The sequence below is a fragment of the Nomascus leucogenys genome, chromosome 18, assembly GCF_006542625.1.
Source record: "Nomascus leucogenys isolate Asia chromosome 18, Asia_NLE_v1, whole genome shotgun sequence".
Classification (NCBI taxonomy): Eukaryota; Metazoa; Chordata; class Mammalia; order Primates; family Hylobatidae; genus Nomascus; species Nomascus leucogenys.
This window is the reverse complement of record NC_044398.1, coordinates 32623710-32644887: the sequence shown is the minus strand read 5'-3', so window position 1 is coordinate 32644887 and position 21178 is coordinate 32623710. Positions and strand designations below refer to the sequence as shown.

Here is a 21178-nt window from a genome sequence, read left to right as displayed (position 1 = left end):
GACGGCTGAGGCAAGAGAATCCCTTGAACTCAGGAGCCAGAGGTTGCAGTGAGCCGAGATCACACCACTGCACTCCAGCCTGGGTGACAGAGTGAGACTCTATCTCCAAAAAAATAAAATAATAAAAAAAGATAAGTGACTTATATTGCCAAAATATAATGCAATAAATATGACATGCCATAATAGATTTATTTTCTAAACAGATGGGATTTTTTTGAACTAAACATTAGAAATAATGGCTTTGAATTAATAGCTTTGTTTCATACATGAGTTATCCAAATGAGTCATATTTGAAGTGCACAAAAGAAATTAATTATTCATAGTTCACTAAACTGTCATAACAACAAAGCATATCAGTATGAACTAGTGACCTGTCTTAAAAAGAGTTTTATGCCTATTGATCAATCAACTATTCAGGCCTTCTCACTCAGTGGCATGCAGGAAATTATGGTGCAGTTTGCAGGATGTATAAATCAGTGCCTGGGTTATCAATCATGAAAACGTTTAAGTCTATTTCATGTTTTACAAAACAAAAGCTATGATATATTAAATTATAATTTACAAAGTTCTAAAAGCATTTTGTAAGTCAACCCTTGCCCATCTATTAGGACACAATGTATGTCAATAGATACTACAATGTCATTGATCCAAACAAAAAGGAAGGTCTCTTCAAGATGTCCTTATTTAATCTGTGAGTGACTACTGGATACCATAGGAGAAGCCAAGTGTAGGAGGGAGCATAAAAGCACACGAGAACTGGGGATAGGAATATTGCAGCTCAAACATATTAAGAGCTGATGTTTTAAAACATATATCTCAATTTTAAAACATTTATGACAGAATACAGTTCATATAATACTAGAATGATATTATACTGAATTACTTGACTAGGTAGAATACTACTTTAACATGTGTCATAATCAGGAGGAGAAAATACCATTTGGGAGAAAATATCTGTCTTCTAAAAGACTGGTAATATTGGACTTCTTTCCCTAATTAAGACGACTTCCATTAGGTCCAGTGAAATGAAATGCTCTTGTCACAGGAATATATTCTGTAAATGCAACATTGATATAAATCAAAACTTGCAGTAAGAATAGCTAAAGCAATTATCCAAGAGCCAAACATATTTGAATCCTGAATTGAACATAGATTCGTACCATATTTTTTTAAATGGCAAACTCTAGGTGTTTTAGTCTCTACTCATGTAGAATGAGAATAAAAATTACCATCAAGTGCTGAGGATTAGTGTCAAGAGTGACTAAAATTCTCAAAGTAAATGTGGCCAGAAACAATAAAATCCTTTTCATGTAACTCATTAAAATTGAAGGAGAAAGTAGTTTTCTTCTATCATGTATGTTTCCGGCTTGGTGTTGCGCAAACTATTGCCTAGTATGTGAAAACTAAGGGGCAACAACATTCAACTTTCATTGCTGGGAACAACTGTTATTTACTTTTTCATTGTTAAAATGTTTAATTTTTCATAATTTTTTCAAATTGTAAAATATTGTACATCTCACTAAGAAAAGGAAGCTTAAATCTTTGTACAGCTTCCATAAAGATTGAGGATGTATATCTGAATACAATCTAGCATTAGTCATAAACTTCATCATTTGGTTTAGAACAAATACCTTTAATATTTGGAGTTTCAGAATCCTGATGTATAAAACAGAAAAGTGTGGACTAGAAGATGCTGAAGGACAAGTTTAGTTTTAGAATGCTATGAAATATGTCAAATAACTATGTTTTTGGCTTTTTCTCCAAAGCAGCCAATTTCTGGGAAGCTTGCAAGAAACTGCCACACCATTTATAACGGAAGATTTTATAAACCCAAGAAGATTCACCAGGCTTCTTCCTGGTGGAAAATTTTATTTTGTAAGAACCATGTTGGAAAACCTGAAGTCTGTCACATTAGGCTGCATAGGGAAGAATTACTCATTAACTGTGTAATCTAGAAAAGGCAGGCTAGGTAACATTTTTAAAAATAGTTTTTCAGAATGCAATTTTTTATTTCACTGGTCTGTAGCTCTGATGGGTGTTATCTATAGTTCTATCAGGTTTCTTACAGGGGCAATGCTGTCTGCTGTGGAAACTGGTATCTTTGGTTTACCTGATGTGAGGTGTTTGAGCATCTACTCCACAGAGAACTACAGGAGAAGCAAGAACAGTTGACTCTCCTAAGTCATGCTGCCAGTCCTTGGCACGTGCCACCCAGCATACACACAGTGTGAAGGTACCCACTCCCACCATGATGAGCTACTTGTACCTGTGGTGTTTGACAGACTGGCTTCCTCTGTCAGGAGAAGGGACCTCAGGGAATGACTGGGGGCCGACAAAACTTGACTCCATCATTTTCTCCAGTGCAGTCACAGGATGCCTTTCCACCTTTGAATACTGTGGGAAATCACACGTACAGAGTTGAGATGAAGGATAAGTTATGGAAGGAGGGCCTATAACACCAGAGCTAGGCATTGAGAAGTTACTGGAATGCCAATTCCTCCTGGTCACCTGACTAGAAGAGCAGGAGATAAGACATAATTTGTGTCCTGTTTCCAACACATTGAGCATTCACCTCCCCTGCCCCAACCATCTCTGTGCCTAGACAGGATCCATTGAAAAGGGTTCCTCATGTCAGAATCCCAAGCCTGCTATCTCATTTTAATTAATGTACACTCATGGCACACTGTGACTGACAGCCAAAAGGCACTTACAAGTATGTTTTGGTTGATGTACATCTTACCAAAAAAATTGAATTACTAGCTGGGTTACTAATAATAAGGATTGAATAAACACTTATTAAATTTCATAACATTCTGAGAATGATGAAAGACATTGGTTCAGAATATCTGGCCACCACACTCCACTGTTTTTCTCTTTCAGCTTGTTACCACGTAGTTACCATGTTTAACAAGAGAAATTTGTGAGCATTTCACTCCTTACAGTTCAGAACTCTTGGTTTCTCCTTTGACTATAATAACTTATAAGATGTAGAAGCCTAAAGAAGGCTTATGTAGATGACAACTTCAGAAAAATTTTACCCCAAAAGAAATATCACATGGCATCTCAAGAGCCAATAAGTTGTCAACTTTAACACTCCCTGCACACTGGGCGCTGGAACAGGTGGCGAACGGTAGAAGAGTTCTCTTCTAGAAACTTCAGGTGAAGAATTTCTTTAGAAGTAGAAGTTTAAGGATGCTAATCAAAATAAGAGAGTTTTGAGTCTGGATATTCAGTATCCAATGTGTCAAGCTACAGATTTTAAGTGTTATCCTGAGTAACTGTAAAACTCTAAAACTCAGTATACCTTATTTTTTTTTTTCATTTCAAAAGCAAAGAAGCCAGTATTAGAAGCATTGATGAAAAAAATCAAGTTAATCAACCTTTTTGAATCTCACATCTATACGGTGGGATAATAAAATCTCTCTTACAGGGTTGTTGAAAAAATTCACAAACAATACTTAATGCACTTGATCCAGGTAAAAAGAAGGTAGACACAATAATTAGGATGATACTCTAAGATGTTTCCTAGCCTTTTAGAAATGTTATCTCTGAACTATAAAAAACGAAAGATAAATTCCACCCTAGCCGGGCGCGGTGGCTCACGCTTGTAATCCCAGCACTTTGGGAGGCCGAGGTGGGTGGATCACGAGGCCAGGAGATCGAGACCAAGGTGAATCCCCGTCTCTACTAAAAATACAAAAAAATCAGCCGGCGTGGTGGCAGGCGCCTGTAGTCCCAGCTACTCAGAGAGGCTGAGGCAGGAGAATGGCGTGAACCTGGGAAGCAGAGCTTGCAGTGAGCCGAGATTGCGCCACTGCACTCCAGCCTGGGTGACAGAGTGAGACTCCTTCTCAAAAAAAACAAACAAACAAACAAAAAAAAAATTCCACCCTAAGTCTCATTTCTAATCAATTGGTAGTGGCTGCTTGTAGTCTTATACTTACATAGATTCTAAAGATGACTTATGAAGTAAGAAATGGAGAAAGAAATAGTTCTAACCAGAAGAAAAATGAATCTAGGAGGAAGTAGTGGGAGATATTTTATTGTAATCTCTTTCTTAAAATGTCGGCTTTAAAATTAATGCTTGAAAGTAAAGTCCAAAGAATTTCAACATGCTGGAAGATATTAAGAAGAAAAAGAATATAAAAAGAGAGAAGAATGAACATTTAAAAAGCAAAAAATCCTAGCTGTGATTGTTGAGAATAAAGACAATGTAATATATGCATGCTGATTAATTTTAGACACTGATGAACAAAATATATATATTTAAGTATTAGAAATTAGACAGCACTAGAATACAAGTATTGTATAATATACAATACATGAAAAAATTAAAATAATATTAATTCAACAAAAATTAATAAGGGGGGGCTGTAACAAGAGAGCATGGTAAATCCGAAATAAATGTGACAGGAATAAGTGTGAAACTATCAGTGATGATAAAAACTGTGGATGGTTAGATTTAACTATTAGAAGACAGATTCACAAACTCATTTTAAATATCTAGTCTTCTATGTTCTGAAAAAGCTAATTTAAAAACAACAGAGAAAAAAGTCGACAGAATGGGTAAAGATATACCCTGCAACGTATAGGGGAAAAAGCTGTTAACAGTAATAATTTCAAATAAAATACAATTATGTGTAAAATACATTTTATAAGGAAGAAAGATGGATATTTCACATTCATAGAATAAGTAATCTACCAAGTGATAAATATTCATAAATTTTTATCTACCTAACAACAAAGCTTCAATATGAAAGGCTTTCTCAGGCCAGGTGCAGTGGCTCACGCCCATAATCCCAGAATTTTGGGAAGCTGAGGTGGGCAGATCACCTGGGGTCAGGAGTTTGAGACCAGCCTGGCCAACATGGTGAAACCCTGTCTCTACTAAAAGTACAAAAATTAGCTGGGCATGGTGGTATGTGCCTGTAATCCCAGCTACTCAGGAGGCTGGGGCAGGAGAATAGCCTGAACCCAGGAGATGGAGGTTGCAGTGAGCCGAGATGGTCCCCCCACCCCACTTTACTCCAGCCTGGGTAACAGAGTAAAAACTCTGTATCAAAAACAAAACAAAACAAAAAAAAGGCTTTCTCAACTAGTCACGAAAATTATAAACCATTAACATTGTCATAACTTAATTACATATGAATTGTGGCAAGGAACATAACTACGGATAACAGTAAAGTATAATTTTAGTTCAATTTATATTTTTAGATTTTGACAAAGAGAAGTGATATGGTTTGGATATTTGTCCCCTTTGAATCTTGTGTTGAAATTTGATCCCAATTTTGGAGATGAGGCCTAGTGGGAGGTGTCTGGGTCATGGGGGGTGATTCTTCATGAATGGTTTGTATCCTCCCTGCAGTAATGAGTTTCCTGCAGTAATGAGTATTCCTCCCTGCAGTAATGAATTCTATTAATTCATGGAAGAACTAGTTATTTAAAAGAGCGTGGCGCCCTTCCCCCTTTCTATTTTTTCTCTCTCACCATGTGGCACCTTGCTCCCCTTTCCCTTCCGCCATGAGCAAAAGCTCCTGAAATTCTCACCAGAAGCAGGTGCTGGCACCATGCTTCTTGTACAGCCTACAGAACTGTGAGACAAATAAACCTCTTTATAAATTACCCAGCCTCAGCGTTGCTTTATAACGATGCAAACAGACTAACACAAGAAGATATGAATGAACTGTTTGGATAATGGAAATGCATTTAAAAACCTTTATAAAACTATATGGGAGGTGTATTCATAACCTTATGGGAGAAAGACATTTGTTACCAGGACAAAACACCTAGAGACCATAAAGAAAAAAATATGTAAAATTTGATTTACTACTAATTTAAGTATCTTAAGTAACAAAAATGATTATTAGTAAATCAAAATATAAGTAAAAGCCTGGGGAAACATAGGCTATTCATATGTTAAAGACTATTCTTAAGATATAAAGGCAGAAATCAACTGGAAAAAAATGAAAGGCAACAGACGAACAAGAATTTCACAGAAAAATAAAGACAGGCAACATACATATGGCAAAGAGTGCAACTGCACTCATTATAAAGAGGTGGTAATCAGAATAGAGAAAATTAAGCTAAGTGCAGTGGTGCACAGCTGTAGTCCCAGCTACTTGGGAAGTGGAGGTGGGAGGGTCATTTGAGCCCAGGAGTTAGAGATTATAGTGTGCTACGTGATTAGCTATTGCACTCCAGGCTGGGCAACATAACAAGACTCTGCCTGTAAAATAAATAGAAAAATTTAAATTTCAAGAATATCTGATAAAGGAAAAGGCCCTGGAAAAGTAGCCGTGGTGCTAACTTGGAGAGCAAATTGACAATATGTTTCAAAATTTTAAATATACATACTCTTTGATCCAAAATATTACTGTTAGAATTTCTATCATGCGAATTTCCATAATTGCAAAAGTTCAAAATAATAATTTACAGGGTATGTCAGCAGTACAATTGTCCATAACAAAACGGAAATAAACACAAAAGTGAAAGAAACCGAAAATAATAGAAAGGTCCATAAATGAATACTACACAGCCATTGAAAAGAATAAAAGGCACAAAAAAGTATGCATATAAATCCATTTGTGTAAATAAGGAAAATGCAATTAATAGATATAAATAGATTGTGTATATATTTATGTTTATATACACATAATTAGCCTGGTGTTTATATATATATATATATATATATATATATATATATATATACACAGATTTTGTATGTACACATACATATATTTTTCTGTGTGCATTTGCATGTGTGGGTTTCTCATTCAATTACTTAGGAGGCAGATTTTTTAAATTAAAATAAATTATTAACTATCTAATTAGGTGTTATGCTTGGGAAAAAGTATATCCATGAGTGTAAGCTATGGAGACTAGGGAACATATCAAGGTTTTGCAGCTTTAAATTCAAAAGCTCCAATTAAATGTTTTCTTTTCAATAATTTCCCAAATAAGCCACAAAGTGGCAGTAATGACCATGTCTTGAACCAGAATTTGAATTTTTCACAGTGGACCTATAAAGGCTGGTCAGTCTTTTTGCAAAATGGAGGAAAATAACAGAAAACAAAGAGAAGATACAGAGATAATTTGGAAAAGATGATTGTTTTCAACAACCTCAAATAACAAAGATCCAATACATAATGGAAATACCTCTATGTGTGCTTCATTATTGATTAATTGTGTATTGCAAAGTACCCATGGAAAAAGTCAGATGAATGGACATGTTTATTAAAGTGCAATGATATCCTGAATATCTGTCTGACTTTCAGGTTCTATAAAAGACATATGAGGGTTTGTTATCTTTTTTTATCTAATAAATTGGTTTACAAGAAAAACTTAGGTGCCTAGAAGGCCCAGCTACAAAAACAAGTAAGATGCTCTGAGCAAATCCATGACAAACTGAAGAAAGCAAGTATGTTCAGCAACTGCAGAGAGCTGTGATATGGTTTGGCTGTGTCCCCACCCAAATCGCATCTTGAATTGTAGCTCCCATAACTCCCACGTGTTGTGGGAGGGACCTGGTGGGAGAAAATTGAATCATGGGGGCAGTTTCCTCCATACTGTTCTCATGGTAGTGAATAAGTCTCATGAGAGCTGATGGTTTCATACGGGAAAACCTTTCACTTGGCTCTCCCTTCTCTTGTGTCTGTTGCCACGTAAGGCGTGCTTTTCGCCTTCCACCATGATTATGAGGCCTCCCCAGCCATATGAAACTGTGAGTCCATTAAACCTCTTTTTCTTCATAAATCATCCAGTCTCGGGTAGGTCTATTAGCAGTGTGAAAATGGACTAATACAGGCTGCCAGGGGACAATATCAGCCAACTATTTCTGGAGCATGCAGATCTTGTAGAGAAACTGCCAAATCATTAAAAGTCAGTAATTCCCTCCCTCCCTCCCTTCCTCCCTTTCTTCCTTGTCAAAAAGCCTAATTCATCTTTTGTACCATTAGTTCCTAGTCTCTTCTTTGAATCTGAGAGATAGAGGGCCTTGTCCAAAATTCTGGATAACACTCATACACAGAATCAACCTCTTAACCTGTTCTGTTTATTCGTAGTGTTCATGATAGATATTTCCTAAATCTGTTATTTCAAATGTTTGAATTATTGCGATATTAAACAGTTGTTTTTATTTGTATTATTTTGGTCCATTAATACAAATGTGTTTCCAAAATTTATTATTTTAGAACTTTTTTTCTTCTCTCACAGTATTTTGTTTTAGTGACTACTTGTACCTGAAATTCAAGTTTAAATTGCTGGTATTCCTATCCAGAGGGTGCTTGAAACTTGTGGAAGCATGATAAGAGTCTAATAATTTGACCAACTTCAAAATGATATTCCATACATTTTGGTTGAACATGAATTCAGATAGCTTCTGGTTTCAGTTTTGACAAGCTAAGAGTTTGGAAATTGCTATTCCTGTCCTAGCAATAAGAAAAATAAGTGAACAAACTGAAAATCTCTTCTGTATTCATTGGATAATTGAGGTTGAAGGGCGTACTGCCGCCTTAAATCTGGAGAAGCAAGTGACCACAGAGAATAATGGCTAAGACCAGCTTTTCTGCAACTGAATCTGCTGGAACCATAAATTGGTAGGAATGCTTAAGAAGTAATTTGTACAAGTTGCTGGAATCTGTATGGGCACTAGAACGAAAGTTGGGGTCTGTAGTCTTAGGCAGAATGCCCATAATTCCATGGGTTTGACCTCCAGGAACCACACCAGGTTCTCCCAGCAAAGAACCCCAAAAGCAACAAAAAAATCATCTCATGTCTCTGACAGTGGAAGGGGAAAAGTAACCATTTTGAAATGCACACAGAGCATTCTCAATAACAATTGCCTACTCCTGTAGTAAAAAGATTTTACCAGAGTCTTATCTCATCAGAAAGAAGGCATTTCCCCAATTCCTGCTCCCTGTAGCCTTTCCGTCTCACATAAGAGAGGAAAAAAAAGTGAAGAAACTCTTCTAAAGGTCACAAGTGTTTAGCAGACTAAAGGCAAAAGTACCGCCCAAATGTACCCCCTAGCCGTTAAAGTTGGACAGTGCAAAGGTATGGTACAACCATTGTGAGAATGCTGTATGTGTATTCTGTCACTGAAAAAATAAGCACATGAATAATAGACAATGGGAAGGAGGTTTTTCAGTGTTGGAGTGGAAATTTATAAATAAGCAACAGGAGGAGGGTAGAATTATTGATGTAGTTATGGATTAGAGTTGGGGGTAGACATCAATGTAGACACATGTTTAGCAGAATACAGATGCAGATGCTTACATAGAAAAATCTACAGATATATGTTAGTCTATATACAACCTTTAATATAGAAATATATCTTCTAATATATGTATTATTTAAATATGTCTTAAGTAGACATATTTAATATATCTTAAGTAGATATTATTTAAAAATATATATATACATATATATGTATATATATATAATCTTTGATCTCTATCTGTTGAGAAGGCCCAGCAAAGACACCCCAGTAGCAACAATAACATACACACCAAATCTCGGTCTCCAATGACATTCTGCAAAGAAAGACACTAGATATTTCCATGATTCTAGAACCAAGGCAGAAAATGTACAACATAAGCAAGGAGTGTCTTGTACTGCTCAACAACAAAAAAAACCCCTGAAAACCTACAGTAAATTGATGCATAATGTTAAAATGACATGAGCCAGCTGAAAGACCTATCAATGGCCAAAGCCAGAAAAAACTGATGAGAATGTAACATAGTATTTAACTACTTGGATTACAAATCAAAGTATAAAATATTATCCATGAGTTCATTTATACTGATATAAATATATGATGGAATAAATAAATAAATGGGAGAGAAGGGACAACCCCTTTGTGATAGAATCCCAAATAACTTGTGTAGATACTTAAACATAAGGAAAGAAGACCGTAACTCCCCACTCCTTAAGAGTGGGCTATGCATAGTCACTTCCTTCCAAATAGTATTCTATGCAAAAGGAGAGGGAAGAAAAGGGTAACTTTACAGTGGAGAAGCTTGGCAAATATTACCTCAGACAGATGATAAGGTAAACATCTATAATAATAAATCATATTGTAGTGTGTATCCTTGATATGACATAATAAAAATGGCGAGACTTCGTCTCAAAAAAAAAAAAAATTTCCACAGAAAACCAGTAACCCCCATGTAATCATAAGAAAAGAATCAAATTCCAATAAAGGGGCATCCTACAAAATTCTTGAGCAGTACTGATCAAAACTGTCAAGGTCATCATGAAAAGAAAAAATCGACAAACTGTCACAGGTAAGGGGAACCTAAGGAGACATGAATATTAGATGTAATGTGGTACCTGGGATTAGAACACAGGCAGCAATCAGGTAAACTCTCAAAAAATCAGAATAAACTATAGCAGTTGCGAGAATGCTAACATGTGGGATTTTATGGATAATAATGCATTCTTATTAGTCTGTTAATTTCAGAATTGTGCCCTACTAATGTACAAGGTTAATAACAGGGGAAACAATACAGAGTATGGAAACTTGCTGTGGTATCCTCTCAACATTTCTGTAAATTGAAAGCTATCCTAAAATATCAGATCTACTTAAGAAAATAGAAAATAACATAGATGATTTAAAAAGTACACATCAAAATAAACAAAAAGAATTCAGAGACTAAAGGCAGAATTCAGTTTTCCCTTAATTGCCTGAGTAGCTCAAGTGTAGGCCCTCAAGGTGTATACTCCTCTCAGCAAAACAGTTCACCTATACCAACCCTCCTGGAAAGTTTCCTTGACTGACCATGATCATAGCTTTTGGACATTTTATGCTCTGTGCTAAAATATATATATAAAGAGAGAGAGACAGAGTCTCACTCTGTTGCCCAGGCTGGAGTGCAATGTCTTGATCTCAGCTCACTGCAACCTCGGCCTTCTGGGTTCAAGCAATTCTCGTGTCTCAGCCTCCTGAGTAGGTGGGATTACAGGTGCCCACAACCACGCCCGGCTAATTTTTGGATTTTTAGTAGAGTCAAGGTTTCACCATGTTGGGCAGGCTGGTCTCAAACTCTTGACCTCAAGTTGTCCATCTGCCTTGGCCTTCCAAAGTGCTGGGATTATACGTGTGAGCCACAGCGCCCAGCCCAAAAGTATTTATTTTGGTTCCATCCAAATGTATGCAGGTCTATCTCTGAGACAAGCTAAGGTCTAGACAAATTTATTCTTAAGATTGTATCTTCAGTGAAATTTAAGTGCTCAGATTAGCTGCCTGTCTGGACCTCCCTATTAGCATCCTCTCCAATGTTACAAAGCCTGGCAGTTGATTCTATGTTATTTCCTTGACACAGATCCTGACTTTATTGTGAGCACATGGTTAAGAGCTCATTTGGTATAATATACAAAAGATCCTGTTAGCAGTGAATAAGGAGATGCCCAGTTCATTCACTGGTGCTCTCAGCATGAGCTCAAGTGTTTTTTGTTGTTGTTGTTGTTAACTCCTTTATAGGCCCTGGTTAATATTGTTATTTCCTGGGGAAGCATTCATCCAACTGGCACCCCTGAAAGTGCCGGCTAGTGCAAATGCTCCCAGGTAATGAAGGCATCTCCTCTTGCCTGCCCACCTGCTTTGCTCCTAGCACATTGTAGGTGGTGCACCTAAATCAATAGGCCGGTCAAATGAAGCAGGTGCATGTTGGCAGTAGAATAACAGCATTGTTTCCAGGTCTGCCACATGCACACAGCAGGAGTCAGAAGGTTAAATGAAAGTAGGGTCAGTTTTGGACAGCAATGTTGACAGAGCTGATAATCACTTGGTCTGGAACCCTAGGCAATAAAGGCAGGAGGAGGATATTTTTAGGCAGTTTTAAATGTCTTCCTCTCTGCATTGCTCAGTTCAAATATGTCTGTGACAAAATTTTCTTTATTGCCACTCTGACTTATGAGCCCGAGTATGGGGAAATTGATAGTTACAATATGTTTTCAAGAGTGATTTCATTGGGATTTCTAACGCAGGTAATTAAAAACAACTTGACCACTGTTGAGAATTTTTGTATGGACACCAGAGCAGCAAGAACTTTAACAACTGCAATCTTCACACATTTCCTTTAAAGCAAAATAATATGACAAGAAACTGTCTCCAGACACTAGGCACAGCACACACCCCCTTCCCACCTCCTCCCTAGAGAGTTACCCCTTCACCAGGGGGATTCTTCATGTGTTACTGCACCTTTTTAGAGAGCTCTGAGCTATTCTTGTTCTAATATGAACTCCCCAGCCTGCCTACTATAAGCTCTGATAGCACCATTCACTATTTCCTGTAGGCCTTGGCACAGATGAGAGCCCACATTTGTGAGATTATTTGATTTATATCAATCACTTGCAGTAATCAGTAAACTTCTTGAAAGAAGCGGCTTTCTCATTTTTGGTCATCATCACATGCCCCTTCCTTAATAGGTATTGTCTGGTACTTAGTAGGCTATTTAGTCTACATTTAAATAAATAAATGAATGCATGAATCTATATTCAATCAATAAGTTATAATTTGATATTTAAAACAATAAATCAGAGTTTAGGCTAGAACTATTAAAAATTAACTTTAATTAGTGCCACAACAAAATTACCTCTTCTGACCTACTCCCTGCAAACAATTCCATGATTTTCAATTCACTCTCAAGGTTCTACGAAAAATAGCTCAGAGCAGTGTGAGCTATATGAGGTATGCAAAATTTATCAGGCCCAGAGAGACAGAGTGTGATTGTAGTCACTTACCCCCACCAAACCCAGGGGTGATTGTTTAAAGACATCTTGTTCCTAACTGCCTCATCACTTATTTTCAAGTTTTTGGAATTTGTGATAAAAAGAACCATGGATAAGCCAATCAATAGCTTATGCTATTTTAACGCCTTTTTTTTGTTTTTTTGTTTGTTTGTTTGTTTGTTTTTTGAGATGGAGTCTCGCTCTGTCACCCAGGCTGGAGTGCAGTGGCGCCATCTCGGCTCACTGCAAGCTCCATCTCCTGGGTTCACGCCACTCTCCCACCTCAGCCTCCCGAGTAGCTGGGACTACAGGTGCCCGCCACCACATCTGGCTAATTTTTTGAATTTTTAGTAGAGACGGGATTTCACCGTGCTGGCCAGGATGGTCTCAATCTCCTGACCTCGTGATCCACCCGCCTTGGCCTCCCAAAGTGCTGGGATTACAGGCGTGAGCCACTGCGCCTGGCCTAATGCAAATTCTTGATAAACAATTTGGGAACTGCCTCTTCATTTGCTGTAAAAACACATTTGTAACTGCTGTTGATGGGAGCATGTATTTAGGGTATGCTAAGTCTATGCTCTCAGGTTGCAGTCCTCAAAACTGGCCAAAATAAATGCTCTATTTATATTAAGTTTGCCTAAGTTTTTTGTTTTCTTTCTTTGTTTTCCTTTAGGCCAACAACTCAATTCACATGTGACCTCCTTTAGGTAGGCTTGAAATTCCCCTAGTCACATTCAGAAGTAGTTTTCCATTCTCTGATGGTACTTTGATTTAATGTATCTATATAATAAAGATATTATATGCTTGTACATTTTTCTCTCCACTAACCTTTGAGCATCCTGAGGTCAGGAACCACTTCTTCTGTTTGTATTCTAAGCTATCCCTGCAGTACCCAACACAGAGAAGTGTGGGCTTCACCAGAGTTCAATAAACATTACTGGTTAAATATGTGCCTTTTCACCAATTTTTAAGGCTCTGTTAGGCACTACATTCTTTTTTGTTGTTTTTTTTTTTGTTTTTTTTTGAGGCTGAGTCTCACTCTGTTGCCCAGGCTGGAGTGCAGTGGCATGGTCTCGGCTCACTGCAACCTCTGCCTCCCGGGTTCAAGCAATTCTCCTGCCTCAACCTGCCGAGTAGCCGGAATTAAAGGCACCCACCACCATGCCTGGCTAATTTCTGTATTTTTAGTAGAGATGGGGTTTCACCATGTTGGCCAGGGTGGTCTTGAACTCCCGACCTCAGGTGATCCACCCGCTTTGGCCTCCCAAAGTGCTGGGATTACAGGCGTGAGCCACTGCGCCTGGCCTAGGCATTAAATTCTTATTATTCCTCTTCAGCATGTATTATCTTCCAGTTCTTTCTCATTTAATGTTACCTCCCCCATAAACCTATCTTTCTTAAAATGATTACTGAAAAAAAAGGTGTGAAGGGTATACAATTTTCTTCTTTCATTTTTCAATTGGGAATATTTTCTCTTGATTTTAAGAGAGAAGAACGGATGATCTCTTTTGATGACTTTCTTTTCTGATCCCTAAACCAGGTTGAGACGTTTCACTCCTTTGCCTTGAAGGTTCTAGAGGTTATAATTCTATCCTTAGCTCTTTCTTACTTGAGAAACAGCAAAGGAGGTGACTTCATCTTTACTCACAGATGCTTTACTTGTTTTTAAAAAAATGGCAGGGACTAGATGCTTCTCAGGGAGGGTAATCTACTCCAGTTCTGCAGCGTTGGAGTCAAGTGTTTCCAGAGTATCATATTGCTTCACTTGACGAGGTGTTTTGCATCTTGTTAGGTGACTATAAAGTGAAACCCATTTCCATGAATGTTTAATGAACTTAAGGGAATGCCAGAGCCAGACAATTCATTTGTTAAACACTGCAATTTGCAAAGAATTTCAAGTAGTTAACATGAGCTTCAAGATAAAACAAAGACAGATTTGCCTGATATGGTAAGCAAGTAGGAAATTTTCCCTTCCAAGCATGAAATATGCCTGAATAACTTGTCACCCTCTGTAAAGTGGAAATAAATGCCTGCAGTGGGAAGCTTGGTGATGGAACTTGGTGTTCAGAATTTCCCCATGGTCCCATTTGAAACTTGAGCACGGACTGTGAACTTCTTTACCACTTTTGATATTTTGGGAAGGATAATCTTCTGTTGAGGGAGGTTATTGTGCATTGAAGGATGTCCATCAGCGCCAATGACCGCTACCACTAGATGCCTGTAGCATTCTTCTCCCAGCATGCAATAGCCAAAGTGTCTTCAGACTTTGCCAAATGTCAAGGGATGGTGGGCAAATTGCCTTCTGTTGAGAACCACTGAGTTATAAGGATGTTGGTTTGTCTTTCAGCTACTTACTAGCTGTCTGACAGACATACCTTTCTCAAGCTCCAAACCCCATTTCTATTTTCTGCACATTGTGGGTATAAATTAGTTGTTGTTAGGACTAAATGAGACAATGCATTTATATTAATTTGTTTCTTTAACAAAAACTGATAGAGATTTTTATGGGTATTGTGTTGAATTTAAACCACATTGGGTTATGTCATCATTTAACAATATTAATTTTTCCAATCCATCAGTATGGGTTGTATGTCTGTTGTTTTTAATCATTTTGATCAATGTTTGCAAATTTCAAGGTACAAACTTTTCACCTTATTACGTTTATACCTAAGCATTTCTTACATTAAGTTCTCTAGCAAATGGAAGTGTTTTCTTAATTTTCTTTTAAAATTGTTTATTGTTAATGTATGGAAATTCAACTAATTTTTGGTGCTGATATTGTATTCTGCAAATCCACTGAATGTGTTTATTAATTCCAGCAGTATTTTCGTTGACTCTTGGGATTTTCTTTCACTCGCGTCCGTGTGAAGAGACCACCAAACAGGCTTTGTGTGAGCAACAAGGCTGTTTATTTCACCTGGGTGCAGGCGGTCTGAGTCCAAAAAGAGAGTTAGTGAAGGGAGATGGGGTGGGGCCATTTTATACAGTTTGGGTAGGTAAAGGAAAATTACAGTCAAAATGGGTTGTTCTCTGGCAGGCAGGGGTGGGGGTCACAAGGTGCTCAGTGGGGGAGCTTTTTGAGCCAGGATGAGCCAGGAGAAGGAATTTCACAAGGTAATGTCATCAGTTAAGGCAAGGACCGGCCATTTACACTTCTTTTGTGGTGGAATGTCATCAGTTAAGGCAGTAACAGGCCATTTTCACTTCATTTGTGGTGGAATGTCATCAGTTAAGGCAGGAACTGGCCATCTGGATGTGCACGTGCAGGTCACAGGGGATACGATGGCTTAGGTTGGGCTCAGAAGCCTGACATTTTCTACACAGAAGATCATGTCATTTACAAACAAATATAATATTACTTCTTTCTTTCTTAAAAAAAAAAAAAAACCCAGCCACTTCGTACAAATTGAAATTCAGTTCAACTATTCCACTAATATATTATTGATTAGAATCTATCCTCATCACTTTAACTAGTGTCTGGCTTTGTTTATCTTTGACATAACCAGTTGCTAAGGAACAAAGCCCTCCATCACTGTGGTTGTTTTAGAGTGGTGGGATTATACCTATTAGAAATCAATAGCGAAACCATTCACTCTGTTTCTGAAATGAACAATTCCTGCACATTGCCATGAACAGAAGTTTAACAAAACTTGGCTGGGAAGAGACTCTGATATATGAATTCTGCATTAAATAATCTGAGTACGTCTGTTATGGACATCATAATAGTGACTTTTTGGGTAATGATTTCTTAGAATCACCAGTGTTGTATAAATTTCCAGTGATTGAAGCATTTGGAGGGGTGTGAATGTGTCCTGGATGATTGCCTATTATACTCAAATGCTAGGTTTATGCAATGGCCTTTGTTCTTTTGTTTTATGCTTCAGATTCTGAAAGTGCGATGCTGTGTGGGGTCAAAGAATTGCTAACCTAAGAGGAATATATCTGCATGTATTACACAGAATTCTCTTGTCTTTAATTTAGTGCTTTGCAATATAGCTCAGTAATGATTAAAACTGCCTTACAAAAAGTGTAAGAGGCAAAGAGTTTGCATTTGACTTCAAGTTCTGATATCTCTGTAAGGCCTGGAATTAGAAGGATTAATTCTGAAACTCCACCTCTCACCTTGATTCTTCTCACACCCCTTAACTTGGAGTTCTCTGAACATAACATGCATTTTTGGGATTCCATGGCTTTATTCTTCCTGTATATTCTAGCATCTAGCTCTTAGCCTTTTGACTCTCTATAGAACTTTTCATGTCCTTCCAAACCCAGTCCGAGCCCAACTCTGCTGTGAGGCAGCCCCAAAGTCTACCCGCATCCACCTCCCATTGGCTTCCTCTTGTCCAACCTCTGCTGCAACAACAGCTATCTCAGAACTCACTTCTTCTGATTCTGGGGGCTTTTGTGTTTCTTCCTCCACAGAACTTCCCCTATGGCAAGGGACATTGTATCCTTGGTGTCACATACAACTTCTGGCACAAACTAAGGATTCAACAAGTGTTCATGGGACAAAAGACTGAAGCTCTTATTTTTACCAGAGATTAGTTTATATTACAGATTGTAATCAAGAGCTGAAATTTAACTTGTCTTTTATCTGATGCATACATACATGCATGTGTGTATACCTTCCAGCCCAGAACTGTTAAAACTATTTAAGCAAAACCCTATAAAGCTCTGAAAAATATTTACAAGTCTGATCCCAGGCTCCCAACACCTCTGAACTGGAAGCACTAAGGTAGGCTACAGGAGGAGGTATGTAGACATGTCACTTACATTTTGCAGCTGGACATGGCTCTTCACCAAGTTCTCTGACTTTGCCATTGTGCTGGATGCTTTGAGACTGTAGCTTTTACCATTTTGTGGCACTTTCAGCTGCTCTTGGATTTGTTTAGCTTGTTTCCTGCAGGCATAAATAAACATGTGTACAAATATTTGCATGAATTTATTCAACTCCTACTTTCAGGGTCTCATTCATTCCCAGTGTCTATATTTGCTTTTTACTGAAGTTAAATAAACTCAGCTAACGAAGAGAACCCTTCTCTCATTTCCAACCCCACCAGAAATACTTCCAGCTTAGTGATAACCTGATATCATCCATATTCTCTAGGAATTCACATTCAGTGGCACCTCAAAAGCAGACAAACATTTAGTGCATTGCCCTGGCCCCCATAGATGCAAGAAGTCTCTAACCCTGAGTTTTAGCTGCAAAGAACTGGAAATACTATGGGAAAGTGACTAGAGGAAAACAATTAAGACTTGGGCTTAGCAGGTACATATGACACATTTGTAGAGTTACATTTATATTTGTACAATTCAAATATGTTTAGCTTAATTGCACAACTTGACTATATACCATAATGTATATACTCTCTGTCTTTTGCAATTTAGAAATAGCTCATTTATTGTTACCAAGAGCCCAGATATTAAAAATAGTTAACTCTTAAAGAGCTAGTTATACAGAAATGTGCCACACATGGTTTTAAGTGCTTTACATGTATCATTTCACATATTTTTCATGATAATTCTACGTGATGAGGCCATAATGCTATACCCATTTAGTAGATGAGAACTAAAGCACAGAGAAGTTGTGCACGTGCGGGTCACAGGGGATACGATGGCTTAGCTTGGGCTCAGAAGCCTGACATTTTCTACACAGAAGATCATGTCATTTACAAACAAATATAATTTTACTTCTTTCTTTCTCAAAAAAAAAACAAACCCAGCCACTTCATACAAATTGAAATTCAGTTCAACTATTCCACTAATATATTACTGATTAGAATCTATCCTCATCACTTTAAGCCATTGGTTTGAAGTCACATAGTCAGTGAGTGGCAGAGATTGGATCTCAGCCCAGCCAACCTGCCTCCATAGTTTACACTCTTCAACCACCACGCAGAATTGCCAAGCCATGTGCTCATGGTCCCACTGCTTCTGAGTGAAAAGGCTGAAACTGCTCTAGGGTTCTGGACTTCAAGTAAAGTGCTCCTGTGTGCACATGTGGAATGACTGTTGTCTGGGTCACTCAGTGCCTACACCAGAAGGATGGGACAAACCACTGCCTTAGTAGCGGCTCTGTCCCAGAAACTTCACAGAAATCATCTATTAGCATAGACTTGGTACCAATTAAACATCACACACACACACACACACACACGCACCTCTTTGCAGTGTTGACCTAAATAACAAACATGGAGACTCTCTAAAAGAAAACATTTATTTGGAAATAAGTGTTGCAATGGGAATACACACGATATAGGAAACTATGTTTTATTACTAGGAAGACAGGAAACGTTAGGTATACAACTGATTTGAGATAATTATCCTTGGCTACAAGGATCAATAGAAAGGATTGTGCCAGTCCAAGGGTGGACAGGCAGTTGCTGGGCATATGTCCTTGCAGAAGTATTTTCATGTGTGTAAGTCTGCAATAGTCTTCATGCAAAGCTGTAGTTTTCGCAGAGACTTTTGTGATAGTTCTTGTAATCAGGCATTTGCCTATGTGACCGCTCCCTTCATGGCCTTCTCCAGCTCTATTTGTCAGGGTTTTTAACACAAATGACTCCATTTTGATTCTGACAACTTTCTCAGTAGAATCATGCCCTTGAATTTTGCCTGTCTTCCAAGGTCTCTGACAAAGATAGCGCCATCAGTGGAGTACATGGCCAGTCTTGGCAGTGAGCTTCTCTAGTCAGGTAGCACCCTACAGAGCGTGGCTTATTGTATCACAGGGACTGGGATTTGAATCCCACTCTGCTACCCACTAGTTTTGCTACCCTAATAATTTCCTAAACTTGTTGAGCCTCCATTTCCTCCTCTGTAAATGAAGTTCATAAAAACTATCTTCCATGGACACTGTGGTGGCTGCATGTGGAGGCACACGCAAAGTGTTCATCTCTTTCCCGATATCATCAAGCAAGCTCAGTCTTGTGAGCAGAAGCTGCAAAAGAATCAGAACATTGACCCAAAGATAAAAGATTACACTAGTTGCATCTTCCCAAGCAATTCACCAGCACTTGCTGCAAGCTTTGGAGGCTTTGAGCTTCATTACCCATTGTGAATTTACAATATCAGTGTGATGTAGCTCTGTTTTTTAAGATATTTCTTTTATCTTCCCAATTATTTGGGAGACTTTTATCCCTAGCACTCTTAGTTGCTTTAATCCTGTTGTAATAATTTATTTGCTTCGTAACAGCTGATCTATAGCCTATTGTTAAAAATACATCTATCATATCAGCACTTTAAGGAGCATGTTACAGCCACAAGATTTTATCAGGGATTCATTCACACACAAAAAAAGGGGAAATCAGGAAGTTCTAGTCTGGTAAATCATCCTGAAAAAGTAAGAGTGCATGTCTCAGAGCAAGGATTCCATTACTCTCATGGGATTAAATTAGAAACAATGATGTTTGCAGTAATCCAATTAAGAGTCTTGGAAGTAAAAACTTATAAGGGAATTTTCTTTATACAATATCCAATACCAGACTGCGTTTCCTAAATCCTTTTATAATTTGCTTACCTTTAGTCTTTTTTCACTTAAGTCCTGACTTAGTAATATTCCAAGATACGTGGTCCTTCCATTCTGAGCCTGCCTCCGCCTATCTACCATCCCTCCTCTCTCACAAGCACACACTTTTTTGCTCTTTCTTCCTTCTCCCAGCAAATGGGAACAGAGGAAACAATCAGCAGCTGATTGCAATACCATTAGCTCTCTCATGAGAGGCATTGCTCTGGGGAAGACAAGATGCATGCGTTGCACATGGGAATACTACTAGCCCAACAGTGTCAGTGTGGAAACTTTACAGTTCATTGAGTTTTAAATTTCTCTGGTCCAATGCATTAGAATGAAATGAGATGTAAGTTGCGGAATAGTAGACATCATGAATCCATTGTTAGGCATTATTTGTCTTGTTGCAGATTGGGCTCCTGGAAAGGCAGACCCTGGGATAAAGACAGCATAGAGGACTTCTGTTAGGGAGAGCTCTTGGTGTCAACACCTGTGGAAGCAAAGGGAAGAAGTGGAAGCAAAGGGAAGAAATGGAAGCAGAATTGGGCTGGGGAGAAGTTGGAATGTGATGCAGCCTCAGTGAAAAGTGAAAACCTCAGCAAACCCCACAGGGAGCTCTGAAGTCGGCATGGTCTTGCACCTGAAGTTGGGGAAAAAGTCTAGGTCTTCAGAGCCTCATATTGATGCATCATTGGAGGTAAACAATACCAGAATGGAACATGAGATTGAGAAAGGTGACTCTTCACCGGTGTTTGCTGGCAAACTTGGGGACTAAATCTTCCACATATGAAGAAGATTGCAGCAGTGCATCAGAGTGTCTGCCATTAAGAGGCCTTTCTTGGGATCTAAAATCTCTTATTTCAAGGGGTTGATGACCTATAGTTAGGGGCAGGTTTTTACCATGTCTACATTTTACTGATAACATCAGTTCTTTATCCTCCC

The 21178-nt window shown here is 38.2% G+C and overlaps 1 protein-coding gene across 4 annotated transcripts in view; it reads right to left on the bottom strand.

The window, feature by feature from the left end:
- Nucleotides 1-21178, bottom strand: part of NRG3 (neuregulin 3) — a 1121259-nt gene that overhangs the window by 11030 nt on the left and 1089051 nt on the right. For all 4 annotated transcript variants that reach the window (XM_003274520.4, XM_003274519.4, XM_030798793.1 and 1 more), the window contains exons 6-7: nucleotides 17503-17629; nucleotides 2267-2394 (exon numbers count right to left, since the gene is read on the bottom strand). In XM_003274520.4, the coding sequence (XP_003274568.2) occupies nucleotides 2267-2394; nucleotides 17503-17629 (255 nt within the window). The remainder of the gene's footprint in view (nucleotides 1-2266; nucleotides 2395-17502; nucleotides 17630-21178) is intronic.